General features: G+C 39.7%; 1 protein-coding gene across 2 annotated transcripts in view; it reads right to left on the bottom strand.

Moving 5' to 3' along the window:
- col27a1b (collagen, type XXVII, alpha 1b) overlaps positions 1–15,898 on the bottom strand; it is a 139,788-nt gene that overhangs the window by 43,430 nt on the left and 80,460 nt on the right. For both annotated transcript variants that reach the window (XM_080433065.1, XM_080433066.1), the window contains 6 exons: positions 13,352–13,405; positions 12,703–12,747; positions 12,411–12,464; positions 12,236–12,289; positions 9,180–9,233; positions 8,399–8,452 (listed from right to left, as the gene is read on the bottom strand). In XM_080433065.1, coding sequence (XP_080289191.1) covers positions 8,399–8,452; positions 9,180–9,233; positions 12,236–12,289; positions 12,411–12,464; positions 12,703–12,747; positions 13,352–13,405 — 315 coding nt within the window. The remainder of the gene's footprint in view (positions 1–8,398; positions 8,453–9,179; positions 9,234–12,235; positions 12,290–12,410; positions 12,465–12,702; positions 12,748–13,351; positions 13,406–15,898) is intronic.

The following is a 15,898-nucleotide window of genomic DNA, read 5'->3' as shown; positions in this document are numbered from 1 at the left end:
AACTTTAGTTACTAGTTACTTTTCAGATATAAATTATGATATAATGAAACACACATTAACCACTTTAAACCTATTTTAAACCTAGGCTATTTGAAAATAGCCGATCTACAAGCTCACAACGCGTCGCATCGCGACGCGTTGTGAGCTTGTAGATCGGCTATTTTCAAATATTTAGTACTTTTACTTTTGGTACTTTAAGTACATTTTGATGCCAATACTTTTGTACTTTTACTAAAGTAAATTTTGAATTCTGGACTTTTACTTGTAACAGAGTATTTTTATATTGCAGTATTGGTACTTTTACTTAAGTAAAGAATTTGAGTACTTTTTCCACCACTGGTAACCGTGACCATTGGACGGACACCGCTTAGAATTGCGGCCACTTTGCAAATAGTAATCATTTCCAAAATAGATCCACAGTACAGTATATTACACTGTAATGCTTTGTTTCATCTTCTTTCCGTGACCATACACACAGTGGCACTGTGGTGTTCAGCCACGCCACACTGGGGACATTGTGACATAGGTTTTGAAAAGGTCACGGGTGGGCGGGAGACCTATAGATGACTCATCCTTGCCTCTCAGGTCAGACCCAACTGTCAGCCTGGTCTGGTAGCATTATACGAATGAGTGTTCTTTAAAAAAATATATATATCTTTTACGTGCTGTATGTACAGTACAGTTGGGGGCGGCAGTGGCTCAGAAGGTAAGAGCGGCCGCTTGGGAATCGTAAAGGTTCCTGGTTCGATCCCCGGCTTAGCGTTGAAGTGTCCTTGAGAAAGGCACTGAACCGGCGAACCCCCTAACTGTTCCCGGTGAGCGGGTTTGTGCCGTGCATGGTTTCCTCCTCCAACGGTGTGTGAATGTGTGCGGATGGGTGAGTGCCGCGCTACGAGCTTGTAGATCTGCTATTTTGTTTTAATCCCTGGCACAAAATATTTTTGAGATGGCAGGGGTCCGCAGCCAAATACATTTTGGGGGTCCTTGACATGAAAAAGTTTGAGAACCAGTGCTGTAAATGCACCATTTACCACTTTAATTTTAACGAGTACATCTAAACAAGCCAGAATAGAATGCAGGTTACAATTCAGCAGACGCTGTGGCTAGTTAACACCGTCGCTAGCAATTGGGGAGTGGTGAAAGATTTGTGGAAAACGACCATCACGAGAGGAACAGTCTTCGTTGGTCAATGCGTTTTGGAGTGGCTATTGCTTCAACAGCAACTATCGTTGCTACAAGGTCATGGGATCAAAAGCTGTTGCACATTTTAGCCCTTACACAGCCTTTCTTGGCAACAACATATACAGTAGCGTTACTGTCGGTCGGAAAACTTGCATCTCCTTCGCAATGTTGTGAGCTTGTAGATGGCCTATTTTCGCTCCAAAAATGTATAATAATAAACATTTTGAATGTACAAAATAGTGACTCCATGTTGAAAGTGGTTAAGACTGTAGGTTTTATATTTTTTTTTACGAATGAACCGTATTAAAAGGTGCTGTAAGTGTTAAATATCTCTATATAGGTAAAGAGCTACAGTATAGAGCAGGGGTCTTCAACGTTTTCAGGCGAAGGACCCCCTAGCTGAGAGAGATGAAGCAGGGACCCCCTACTCTATATTGTATAAAATTGGGTTTCAGATTATACTTTTTTTGTTTACTTGGTCTGCTCTTTTTTGACTCTACACCTATACCTCTTTGCCAAAAATAGCCGATTTACAAGCTTGTAGATCTGCTATTTTTGTCTAAAGTTCTCCTCAGAAAAGTGATGCTAGGGTTCAAGTGGTTAATGTAAAAAAATAAAAATCATATCACAAAGATTTGGCGGACCCCCTGTAGTAACTCTGAGGACCCCCTAGGGGTCCCGGACCCCCTGTTGAAGACCCCTGGTATAGAGTGTAAAGAGATGGAGAGCCTTCACCTCTCCATCTCTTGAGTCTTTAGTGAGACAGAAAAAAGCATTTTCAGGGCAGAAAACCAATTTCAGAGACAGGACTCAGACGAAACTGGAAGTGGAACACTACAACTTTGAGACAGATAAATGAGTTCTCTCTCCAGATTGGATGAAATTGGCAACCGACAGCACCTGCAAATGTATTTTCTGTTCACTAAAGAGATGGGGAGACGGAGAGACCCCCGTTAGTAAACAAACACTCTTTAATAGCAATGATTACTATCAGAATATAGAGCTTTAACTTTTTAACACAAAAAGTTTGGTTTTAACCGAAAAATACCACTTATAGCCAGTGGTGTAAAGTAACTAAGTACATTTACTCAAGTACTGTACTTAAGTAAAATGTTGAGGTACTTTTACTTTACTGGAGTATTTCCAATTATCAATACTTTTACTTTTACTCCACTACATCTCGGATCCAAATATTGTACTCTTTTACTCCAAGTATTTGAAAACTTTAGTTACTAGTTACTTTTTAGATATAAATTATTATATTATGAAACATACATTAACCACTTCAGCCTTATTTTATACCTAGGCTATTTGAAAATAGCAGATCTACAAGCTCACAACGTGTCGCATCGCGACGCGTTGTGAGCTTGTAGATCTGCTATTTTCAAACATTTTATTACTTTTACTTTTGGTACTTTAAGTACATGTTGATGCCAATACTTTTGTACTTTTACTTAGGTAAAGAATTTGAGTACCTTTTCCACCACTGCTTGTAGCATCTTTAACAAGCTTGTGATTCAATAATAACTATTGGATCCATTGCAGGTTTGTTTTAGCATTGCCTGAAATGCAGCTTGTACTTTTTTTTTTACTGAATGAGCTACTAAGGAGATATTTGTTTTTGACTGTTTCAATGACTTCCGATGTAGCAATTATGTGGATTAACAAGCCATGATTTACATTTAAAAACATAGGTACAGCCAGGGGCGTCACGGCCATTCACTGTGCGTACGACGCGACACCCTCACTCTCACAGATCTGTGATGTCGTACCCCCCACTTTTTGAAAGAAAATACCTATAAAAGGTGTTTTTGATAATAAATCGGTAAAATCAGGCAAAAATAAAAATTTACCTAAATCCTAATCCTAACCCTAAAACCGAAATAAAGTAACCAAAACACGAAAAAAAACTAACAAAATCCGCCCAAAAAAAACGCAAAATGTTGAAAATCCAAAATTTGTTTACATTTGACAGTTACAAATGTTTTTCACGATTTTTCTAAAATAGCAGATCTACAAGCTCATAGCGCGGCACTCGGTGCCGCGCTATGAGCTTGTATATCTGCTATTTTTGAATAGCCAAAGTGTAAAATAAGGGGTATAGTCCACCGAAAGTCCATCCCCCCCACCTTCTGAGAGCCCGTGACGTCCCTGGGTACAGCGGGACATCATTTAGCAATTTCACGATATTCTCTTGACTTTCTAACGTTGACTATTGCGCAGTGTGTTTTCCATCTTGCAGCAAGGAGAATCCTCTGTAATTACGCCGATCTTAAAAATCTATTTTCAAAAGCCCCCACTGTAATTTTCTCCTATTATACTTATTAAATATTAAATTCAATGATTGCGATTTTAGGGGAACCATGTGAAACTAATCTACCGAATGAAATGCCCCAATTATACCATTTATGAATATCATATCAATTATTCATTTAGCTCAAGGATCCTGCTGTGCTACCAAGGGCTATTTTCCATAGCAAAATTCTCCTTCCATTAGGATGATGTTGTGTTATTTGCAGACATGGTCATGTGGGCCTGTTTTCCATGCAACGACCCTCCGGGGTGTTTAATGAATGACATTTCTAAACAAGGAGTTTTGTATGTTTGAATGTATGCAGGGGGCAAAGTTGGTTTTTCAACTTGCTAATACAGTCATAATAATTTGTCCTCCAACGTTGTTCCCCCAGAGCGTGTTTCATAATTAGCAAGCGTTAGGATCCCCGTGAGTGCCAAGGCGTGCAATAACAGTATAATTGTCGACTCTTGATAATTCCCTGTACACGACTCTGATAATTATCTATAATTTTTCAGTTTTGACCGCCAAAATCAACAAGCCAATAGAACATATTGCTGTGTTGTGTTAAGTCTAACAATGGTAAAGTTGGTATTTGAAGATTGCTATCTTATACGTACAGCGATTGTTGCTTAAAGGGACACTTCACCCCAAAAAAAACTAAAACAATTGTTTCAATGGATTAGTCACCCCATGGAGACTTGAATTCATGGATATTTTTTAGTTTTTGTCTCATTCCTAAGACAATAATTTGATGAACAGCGGAAAAACTAAAAAAATATCCATGAATTGAAGTCTCCATGGGGTGACTAATCCATTGAAACAATTTTTTTTGGGGGTGAAGTGTCCCTTTAACAACTTGAACCTTATCGTCCCTATTCTCGGCATGTCATAATAGGCGAACGTAATAACAGATGGCGAAAACAACAGATCTACAAACTCACAGCCTCGTAGATTGGCTGTTTTCTGTAAAGATATTTGGTGTACAGGGAGGAAATGAAGGGGCCAATGATGGTAGCCTGGCATCAGTGGTGGAAAGTAACTAAGTACATTTACTTAAGTACTGTACTTAAGTACAATTTTGAGGTATTTGTACTTTACTTGAGTATTTCCAATTTCCAATACTTTTACTTCTACTCCACTACATCTCAGAGGCAAATGTTGTACTTTTACTCCACTACATTTACTTGAAAACTTTAGTTACTAGTTACTTTTCAGATATAAATTACGATATAATGAAACATACATTAACCACTTTAAACCTATTTTATACCGAGGCTATTTGAAAATAGCCGATCTACAAGCTCACAACGCGTCGCATCGCGACGCGTTGTGAGCTTGTAGATCTGCTATTTTCAAATATTTAGTACTTTTACTTTTGGTACTTTAAGTACATTTTGATGCCAATACTTTTGTACTTTTACTCAAGTAAATTTTTAATTCTGGACTTTTACTTGTAACAGAGTATTTTTATATTGCAGTATTGGTACTTTTACTTAAGTAAAGAATTTGAGTACTTTTTCCACCACTGACAAGGATACACCCCCTGGAGGACCCCAGTCACTGAAGTATATAGGGCATTGGTTCTCAAAGTGGGGTCCGGGGACCCCCAGGGGCCCTTAGGGGGTACCAGGGGGTCCCCAGCTAAATTTGTTAATAAAGCGTTCAATCATTTTAAGCCCTTTATCCATATTTTATACTTTGGCTATTCAAAAATAGCAGATATACAAGCTCATGAGTGCTATGAGCTTGTAGATCAGCTATTTTTGAAAAATCGTGAAAATTGTGCAAATCTTTTGAATATATATATATTTTATCTTTATATATATATATAATCTTTACTTCTGGGGGTCCCTGGAACAAAATATTTTGAGATGGGGGTCCGGAGCCAAATACATATAATTTTGGGGGTCCTTGACATGGAAAAGTTTGAGAACCACTGTTTACCGCTGGGTTTAAGTATTGCATTCTCTTTTATTACCTGAAAGTAAAAGAAAATTGATTACAGAAGCCGTTTAATTTTTTTTTGAGAGGTCACTTCTGGGAGTACTTTGAAAATTAAGGCAATGAAAACATGCCTAACTCCTCTCATGCTTTGTGATTAGCCACGAGTGCCAAGTGGAGCTGGCTGCGTGACGTGGGGCAGTCTCTCAGGCTGACAGTATCATCAGACAGCGTTCCAGAGCACAGTCAAACAGCCAGACAGATGGGGATTACACACCATCTGCTGGTGCTGAGAAATGCCCTTTCAAAGGAGAAGGAGACATCAAAGATTCTGTATCCGCAAGTCATGCAAAGCTGTCCGAAAGCGAAGCTTTACTTGAATGAAACTCCCAATTAACCACTTGAAACCCAGTGTGTCCCTATTCTGGGGGTGAACATTCGGTGAGAATAGCCGATCTACAAGCTTTTTTGACGAAGGTATTTAGTGAAAACAGGACGGGGCCTAGTATAGAGCCCTGGGGAACTCCAGTCAACTAAGTATAGGGTTTAAGTAAAGGATTCAATGTCGGGGCGTCTAGGTGACGTAAAGGGCACGTTCTTGCCCACGGTTCCTTCCTACTAGGCTGAGCGCTCCAATGAACACAATCGGCTCTGTGCATAACTGTAGTCCCAGGTTTATAGTAGCTGTTTTCTGTTCCAGTTCATTTTCCCATAGCTTTGCTTGCTTGACTCGACAGCATATTTGAACTGTAAACCCATGTGAAGGTGTCATATGTGCAGTGGTGTAAAGTAACTAAGTACATTTACTTAAGTACTGTACTTAAGTACAATTTTGAGGTATTTGTACTTTACTTGAGTTTTTCCAATTTCCAATACTTTTACTTCTACTCCACTACATCTCAGAGGCAAATATTGTACTTTTTACTCTACTACAATTATTTGAAAACTTTAGTTACTAGTTACTTTTCAGATATAAACTATGATATAATGAAACATACATTAACCACTTTAACCCTATTTTATACCTAGGCTATTTGAAAATAGCAGATCTACAAGCTCACAACGCGTCGCATCGCGACGCGTTGTGAGCTTGTAGATCGGCTATTTTCAAATATTTAGTACTTTTACTTTTGGTACTCGAAGTACATTTTGATGCCAATACTTTTGTACTTTTACTCAAGTAAATTTTGAATTCTAGACTTTTACTTGTAACAGAGTATTTTTATATTGCAGTATTGGTACTTTTACTTAAGTAAAGAATTTGAGTACTTTTTCCACCACTGGATGCGATGTAAAAGTGGTCACAGCACTCACGTGTAATCCCATCAAACTTTCAGATGCTGTTTTCCTCCCAGTGTGGAAGAAGAAGGTTTAGGATGGATGTTTGTTTACTGAGATCTCTCGCTCTTGAAATATATACCTTGTGTTTTATGTTTACGTGTTGTCCCCCAAACCCCACCTCCAGTCGCAGAGGGAGCGCTCCTTATAATCAAGCTCAATGCTTGATAGCTCAGCTGTATCCCTTCAAGCCTAAGTTCTGCTCCGCTGCGCGAAGGTGTTGCGCGCAGAGAACGGCCGAGAACAGCAGACCTCCAAGCTCACACCGTGATGTGCGCTTGTATGTCGGCTGTTCTCGGTGTGCAATACATTGTGTCTTGCCAGGGCGCGCCTCACTAGCCAACACACAATTGAATGAACTGAAACCAGCGCTCCCCAAAACAACAGGTTTGGGGATCTGTTGGGAATTGATTACATGAAACCGGCACCTGCGGGTGCAGTCCCAATGTTTGTAAACAAATAATCTGTCTGTATGTCGCTGCACTAGCGACGCCTACAGGGTGGTCGGGGGGCGCCTGTTCAGCAGGGAGCGGTACTGGGAGGGATAGCCTGTTCCTCCACAGGAGTTACACGCTCACTGTCCGGTGACAAGAAGCAGAGTGTGTATCGGAGGATACATGTGGTTGTCTACACCCTCCCTCCAAGATGACTTGGTGGTCACAGGGACTATATAAACATGGAGGTTTGTGTTTAGTACTTTCAAGCGAGGTTGGCGTCTCCTGATAACTTCCTGTATACACCTAGAGTGTTTACAGTATGCTCTACTATCAACCAGTGGTGGAAAAAGTACTCAAATTCTTTACTTAAGCAAAAGTACCAATACTGCAATATAAAAATACTCTGTTACAAGTAAAAGTCCAGAATTAAAAATTTACTTGAGTAAAAGTACAAAAGTATTGGCATCAAAATGTACTTAAAGTACCAAAAGTAAAAGTACTAAATATTTGAAAATAGCCGATCTACAAGCTCACAACGCGTCGCGCTGCGACGCGTTGTGAGCTTGTAGATCTGCTATTTTCAAATAGCCTAGGTACAAAATAGGTTTAAAGTGGTTAATGTAGGTTTCATTATATCATAGTTTATATCTGAAAAGTAACTAGTAACTAAAGTTTTCAAGTAAATGTAGTGGAGTAAAAGTACAATGTTTGCCTCTGAGATGTAGTGGAGTAGAAGTAAAAGTATTGGAAATTGGAAATACTCAAGTAAAGTACAAATACCTCAAAATTGTACTTAAGTACAGTACTTGAGTAAATGTACTTAGTTACTTTCCACCACTGACTATATAAACATGTAGGTTTGTGTTTAGTACTTTCAAGCGAGGTTGGCGTCTCCTGATAACTTCCTGTATACACCTAGAGTGTTTACAGTATGCTCTACTATCAACCTTACACATTCTACTTCCCTGAGAACAAATGACTTAAATGCAAGGTTTTGAAACTTCTGTAGGATTGTGCAGAATTTAGGTTCCTAAATACATGTGTTCATACAGCTGAGTGTCTGCAGCTACTAACTTTGGGAAAAGTAATATTGAGAAGACCACCGGTCTATGTATGGGCTAACAGGGCTAACTAAAAGCTAGCGAAATGTAACAAAAATACATTTTTAAACAGCAGAACTTTGGTTCGAGCGTATCAGACTTACCCTCCTGCCCTTGGTTCCTCTGACGCCAACAACGCCCCTCGACCCAGAAGGCCCCTGGATATGAGGAAATGTATATTCTTACAATAATGGCTACGCCAGATTATGAGAGATACACCCGAAGGACAGCCAATAGTCTTACTTTCATCTTAGCGTCAATAGCTACGATGAAAGTTAAGATGCGCACGTACAGTACATATAAGAAGCAGGCATGCATATGATATGCATATAAGAGCCATTATGCGGTGTCTTTACACATTTTCTTTATTCTAACCACTTAGGCTGAAGCTCAGAATTGCACATCATCATAGGTTAACCACTTAATATCTATTTAAAAACTCTAATCATGTGGATCACAGACTTAATGTGGCCAGCCTGATTCATTCATCTATGAATACAGCACATCGCAACGCACTGTGAGCTTGCAGATCTACTATTTTTGCTATTTTGGATTTTTTTTTTTTTACCTATAATGATCATCTAATCAACTAAATCAATCAGTCTGATTAACCACTTAACTCTGTATTATACTTCATCGTACAATGGTGGCGTACAAAAATATATTAATTTTTTTAACCGGGAGATTTTAGCGTTGGCTATTCAAAATAGCAGATATACAAGCTCACAGCGCATCACTTCTTGAAAGTACTGATTTAGAAGGCGTTTGTAGATTCGGCCTCAGGTCTTAATGAGTTCATGTTCGTTCATTAGTCGTATTTGAGGCAAACGTTGAAATAATGGTGAAAGCTCAATGAGATGATAACAATTCCAGTTACAAACTCACTGGTATGCCTGGCGGTCCGGTGGGTCCGCTCCCTCCAGGTGTTCCGGGATGCCCCTGATGAAGAGAGCAGAAACATGACCCTCAAAAATAATATCTGCATAATTCTGTCATAAAAAAAAAAAGAAGCTTCAATCCATAACTTTTTTTCTTGTCCTACCCGGGATTCAATTCCGGATCGTCCACTTAACCACTTAAACCCCAGCCTCCATATTGTGGGGAAAGCTTTCACTGAAACTAGCAGATCGACAAGTTCACGACGCATCGCGTTGCGACGCATTGTGAGCTTGTAGATCTGCTATTTTCAGTGAAAGCTTTCCCCACAATAACAGAAAAAAGTTAAGGCTCCGGTCAACCATATGGGGTTTAAATGGTTAAGCGAGCGCTGAAGTTTATACTGTTGAATTATACCGGAGGAGAGCTCATTCGGGAAGGCAAGATATTTCCCTTTGAATTTCAAGCAATGTCTCTCGTCAACCAGTAGGTGTCCTACATGATCTAAACGTCTGAATGAAACCACCTCCCATCACTGTATTTGTTGTTATTTATATTGTATTAATATATTCTACTAATTCTACCATACAGAATTGGTTAAAAGAACATCGTTGTTTTTTAAATCAACAAAAGAAAGTTATGGATTTCAGCTTTAAATACCATATGTAGCTGTCACGTGAAACTTTGAAACTAATTAAACTTTCTATATATAATAGGGTGCTAAGGTTTGTACATTAGTCCTAAAACAGGTAAGCGAGAATAGCAGATTTCCAAAGCCGGTTTTGGATTTATGCAGAAAATAAGACCTGTTGTTAACAAGAGCCTAGGAGAGTTTCACATTTTGGAGTCAATTCTGAAGCCGGTTATGTGCTTAGATTAATTACGTGTGTTCAACATCATAAAAAGTCTGCTGAGTTGGGGAGATTATCTTGTCGCAGGAAAATGTGTTAATATCATAAGTCTATGTTTGCTACAGAGCTTATTTTCTCATTTAATCCAAAACCCAGTTCCACTGGATATCAGCGGAGGGAGTTAAAAGGTGCTGTGAGTGATATCTTTTGATTAAACCAAAACGATTTTTGTTAAAAAGTCCATTCTATATTAAATCACTGCTGGAATGGAATCCTGTAACATGTACGACACGCTCCAATGACTGGCTCACACTAAAGGTCACCAATATAAAGACTGAAATGGGGGAAAACTGCCTTTTGTTTTAGTGCCTCAACCACTTGGAATGACCTACAGCTTAAATTAAAGATCTGTTCTCCCATAACATTATGGTCAATTTAAAATCTTTGATTGCAGACCTACCCACACATGTCTGCAACTTGCTTTTAAACTTGTGTTTAAGATGGGGGAAAGTTTCTGTTTTGTTTTGTTTTATCACTGATGTGAATACTGATGTGAATATGAAATTGTACTGTGATGTATCTCGACGACACTGCAAATTAATGATCTATTCTCAATGTCTTTCGAGAATAAATAAAGGTTTGAATGGAAATGACAATTTGAAATGACTATCGTTGCTGTAATGGGTTTGTCCCGTCTCTCCAGCGCTTTCATGAACAGAAAATACATTTTCAGGTGGGTCACCAACATTGTCCAGTCAGGAGAGATAACCCATTCATCACCTTCAAATTTTATAGTGGTCCAGTTCCATATTTATTTGCTCTCACTTGTTTAGTTTCATCACTTTCCAATTTCACATGTTTATCCTGTATCCTGTGTGAGTTCTCTCTTCTGATTGGATGAAATGAGTATCCCATTTACTAAAAAGCTGTAGAGACTGGGAAGTACCGCCGTTACTAAAGAAACACACTATAGCTATTGATTAACACAGCACCTTTAACCCAATCAATCCGGGAACGCTGGCTATTCAAAAATAGCAGATACACAAGCTCATGAGCTTGTAGATCTGCTATTTTTGAAAAATCATGACAATTTGTGCAAATCTTTGAATATATATATATTTTTAAAGCGAACATTTGTAACTCAAATCTTTGCTTCTGGGGGTCCCTGGAACAACATAATTTGAGATGGGGGTCGGCGGCCAAATACATATAATTGTGGGTGGTCCTTGACATGAAAAAGTTTTGAGAACCACTGAAATAAACATACGTTTTTCAGAAACCTGCTTCTGTAAAATCCCCAAAAGCAAAGATTTGAGTTGCAAATGCTCGCTTTCAAAATACAGTATATATATTCAAACTAAAGATTTGCAAAAAAATAAATCACGATTTTTCCAAATAAATTGCAGATCTACAAGCTCACTCAGTGCCGCGCTATGGGCTTGTATTGTATGTCTGCTATTTTTGAATAGCCAAAGAAATCTAAAAATGACACAGATGCGTTCCCGGTCTTAATGGGTAAAGTACAGTAAGAGGTCATCCCTGTAGCACTCTACTCACTGACCACCAGCGATCATCATCTCTGTTTGATAGGTATTGTTAGAGCTACATCATCACATTAGCTACTGTACATGGAGGACATTTGAACCACTTTCAACCCGCCGCCGTGCATGTTTTTGGGCATGTCGACATTTTGTCAACGCTGTTGGGCAGAAACCATTCTACATGTTTGTGTGAATCAATGCCTTACTTGATCATACTACAACTACAGCGTCACACAAAAGCATCTATTTTTGAACGATATTCAAATATAGAGAAAATGGCAGATCTACAAGTTCACGATGAGCTTGTGAGCTTGAAGATCAGCTATTTTTCAATATTTCAATGCAACGCCGTCATGCGACGAAGTATAAGATAGGGCTTAAGTGATAAACCACTTAAAACCCTGTTCACTTCCTTGACCAGGGTCACCAAGAGGTCTGTACTTGGCGGCCCACTCTCTTCTGTCTCAGCCCCCCAAAAAAAGCGCTTGTAGATCTGCAACTTTTTTCAGAATGTTACGCCTATTATGGCATGCCATAATGCCGTTTAAAAGTGGTTAAAGTGGCCTCTCAATAGAAGCCTTTTCAATCCCTCAAATACACACACCCTACCCAATACCCATATAGACTTTCACACCCCTGCGTAAGAGAGACGGGGTCCAAACTTACTCCTTACCATCGCCCCCTTTTCCCCTGCCGGCCCGGGGAAGCCTGTGTCCCCGCGGTCCCCCTGAAGAAACCAGACATCCTCGTTAGAAGAATAATAGCCCACCAAAAAATAAATCAACACATCAACTTTCGCAAAAAAATGGATTTACGACAAAGTAGGACAAAGAGAGGCGCCCGCTAACCTTTTCTCCAGCGGTGCCCGTCTCCCCAACAGGCCCGATGAAGCCAAGCAGACCCTGTTGGAGCAAAAAATGGGAAAGTATGGCGTCTTGATTTTCACATCCTTCTTATGATTCTTTTGAGATGTTTATCGTTTATTTTTTTTATAATCGTCTACAGAGCTGTAGGGTATCAACAACAAAACTCTCTCTCTCTCACACAAACACACACACACACACGCGCGCACACACACACACACACACACTTTTAAAAAAAATATTATAAATAAGGAAAAAGAGAAAGAAAAGCCTTTACCCTCTCGCCAAGCTTTCCAATCTCGCCACTTATTCCGGTCTCGCCCTGCAGCAGAGGAGCTAATTAGCATATTATAAACGTATTCATGCTACTGCTTTTTTCAGCTTGAGTCATTACAGTGTAAAATGTGCTTAGAGGCTCGTTCCCTGTGGCGGCGGAAGGGAGTATTAACATCTAATTTACACACATTTGGGATGATACATTATCATTAAAAAAAAGTTTTGCGGGGAGGAAGAGTGTGTTCTGTTAACCCTTTAAGACCTGGAACTGTGTCATTTTTAGATTTGAGCTAAAAAGCATTATTTTACACTTTGGGCTATTCAAAAATAGCAGATATACAAGCTCATAGCGCGGCACCGAGTGCCGCGCTACGAGCTTGTAGATCTGCTATTTTTGAAAAATCGTGAAAATGTGTGCAAATCTTTGAATATATATATTCTTAAAGCGAACATTTTTAACTCAAATCTTTGCTTCTGGGGGGTCCCTGGAACAAAATATTTCGATGGGGGTCCGCGGCCAAATACATATCATTTTGGGGGTCCTTGACATGAAAAAGATTGAGCACCACTGATATAGAAACAAGATCTTAATGGGTTAAAGAGGGGAGTGTGTTTTTCGGCGGTCGGTGCGTTTGCTCATTAGGTCTGACCTTGAGTCCCTCTGGGCCTGTCTTCCCGGGGAACCCCTGCCTCCCCGGCCTGCCCTGAACAGAAAGAGAAAATGACACGCCGTACCGCAGATCGCCAGCATAGACAACAACAAAGTCGCTCTTTACAGTAAACGTGCAAATGTATACAGTAATACATGGTCCAACGACCATGTTGTACAACACAAAAACAGGTATTTTCTACTGAGCATAATTCAGATATTATTAGGCAGATTTTTTTTCGTAAATGTATGCCCTACTTGTTCATACTACAGTATCACATGAAAGTATCAAAAGCAGCAGATCTACACGTTTTGAGCTTGTAGATCTGCTACTTTGGCTATTTTTGAATTTGAATCCTGAAAAGTAGCTGTTTTGGACAGATGAGGTCTCAAAATGACTACTTTTAAGCACATAAATGAACACAAAAAAAGCGTGTTCTGCCAATATATGATAAACAAGTCCTGGTACTTAATTTTGGGAAAGTGAAACTGCATCCATCATATATTATCGGTGATGGAAATTCTCTTCAGCTTGTTCGTACAGTATATGCAGTGGTGGAAAAAGTACTCAAATTCTTTACTTAAGTAAAAGTACCAATACTGCAATATAAAAATACTCTGTTACAAGTAAAAGTCCGGAATTAAAAAAATACTTGAGTAAAAGTACAAAAGTATTGGCATCAAAATGTACTTAAAGTACCAAAAGTAAAAGTACTAAATATTTGAAAATAGCAGATCTACAAGCTCACAACGCGTCGCGATGCGACGCGTTGTGAGCTTGTAGATCGGCTATTTTCAAATAGCCTGGGTATAAAATAGGGCTAAAGTGGTTAATGTATGTTTCATTATATCATAGTTTATATCTGAAAAGTAACTAGTAACTAAAGTTTTCAAGTATATGTAGTGGAGTAAAAGTACAATATTTGCCTCTGAGATGTAGTGGAGTAGAAGTAAAAGTATTGGAAATTGGAAATACTCAAGTAAAGTACAAATACCTCAAAATTGTACTTAAGTACAGTACTTGAGTAAATGTACTTAGTTACTTTCCACCACTGACAAGTCCTGGTACTTAATTTTGGGAAAGTGAAACTGCATCCATCATATATTATCGGTGATGGAAATTCTCTTCAGCTTGTTTGTACAGTATATGCTAAGTGGGATTTTGAGACATTTTGAATGAATGGAATCGGTAGCTCCAGCTCCTCGATCACAGAGCACCAGATGCAACAGATAGATCTGATGGACAATATTTGGATAACTGATTGCCAAAACAAACAAACAAAAAAAAACACTCATTTTGAGAAATTCAAAGAGCTGATAAAACCCATCAATACCAAAAAAGACAGGCAGTTACTGCATCAAAGACTGCTTTTTACTCCCCAAAAAAAGCCTGGGCCAAGTGTGTACAGTATTATTTCCAGATATCATGTGCGGGGGGTTGCACATTGGGAGACGTCAGTGCTGCCAAATGCAGAGGTCAGTCTGGATGACTTTCATTGGACTCATCTAGTGCTATTGTTTAACCTCGGGCGAGCTCCAGGCAAACTCAGCATGGAGACTCCGATGGGACTCTAACAGGGTGGCTCTGTACCAGCATGCAGCATGGTCAATTCAAAAGCAAGGCTCAAAATCACATGGTTGGTCTGCTTGTGTTATTGATTACCAGAAAAATAAATACATTTCTCTATGCTGGAGAGACTTTACGACACGAACCCTAAGCGATCGGTGCATAACTGTAGTCCCGGAGTTCTCGAAGGAGGTATACCCTTTTCCTGTTTCTGCAAGGTTAGGGTTAGGGTTAAGGACAGGGTTAGGCATAGTGTTTGTGAGGTTAGGGTTAGGGTGTAGGTTAGGTTTAAGCATAGTTTTGGTTAACCCATTGATACCTGGAAAGCATCTGTGTCACTTTTAGATTTCTTTAGGCTATTCAAAAATAGCAGATATACAAGCTCATAGCGCGGCACCGAGTGCCGCGCTACGAGCTTGTAGATCTGCTATTTTTGAAATTTCGTGAAAATTATTTTTTTACATTTTTTTCCGAAAAACTGTTAGGATTTAGAAAATGTTTAGAAGCGGCCTCAGGTCTTAATGGGTTAAGTTAAATTATGACCGAAAGAATAAGATTGTGGATACAAGCGGCCAAAATGAGTTTTCTCAGACGGGTGGCCGGCCCTCTCCCTTAGAGATAGGGTGAGAAGTTCAGTCATCCGTGAGAGACTCGGAGTATGACCGCTGCTCCTTGACTTGGAAAGGAGCCAGCTTAGGTGGTTTCGGGCATCTAGTGCGGATGCCTCCCCGAGCGTCTCCCTAGGGGAGGTCCTTGCTGTGCAACGTCCCACTGGGAAGAGACCCCGTGGCAGATCCCCCAGGAGGAAGTTGCTAAAGTTGCTCTGGAAAGGGAAATCTTTGTTGGAACTGTTACCCCCGCGACCCGATTCCGGATAAGCGGTTGAAGATGGATGGAAGGTTAGGGTTCAGGCGCAACCTGGGCGACACACCAAAGGAAGAGGGAGTCCCTAGACGCCTCATTGGCCACTGGGGCCACACG

This window comes from Gymnoscopelus braueri (genome assembly GCF_963280865.1).
Source record: "Gymnoscopelus braueri genome assembly, chromosome: 7".
NCBI lineage: Eukaryota > Metazoa > Chordata > Actinopteri > Myctophiformes > Myctophidae > Gymnoscopelus > Gymnoscopelus braueri.
Note: the sequence above shows the minus strand (reverse complement) of the source record. Positions and strands in the feature narration are given on the sequence as shown.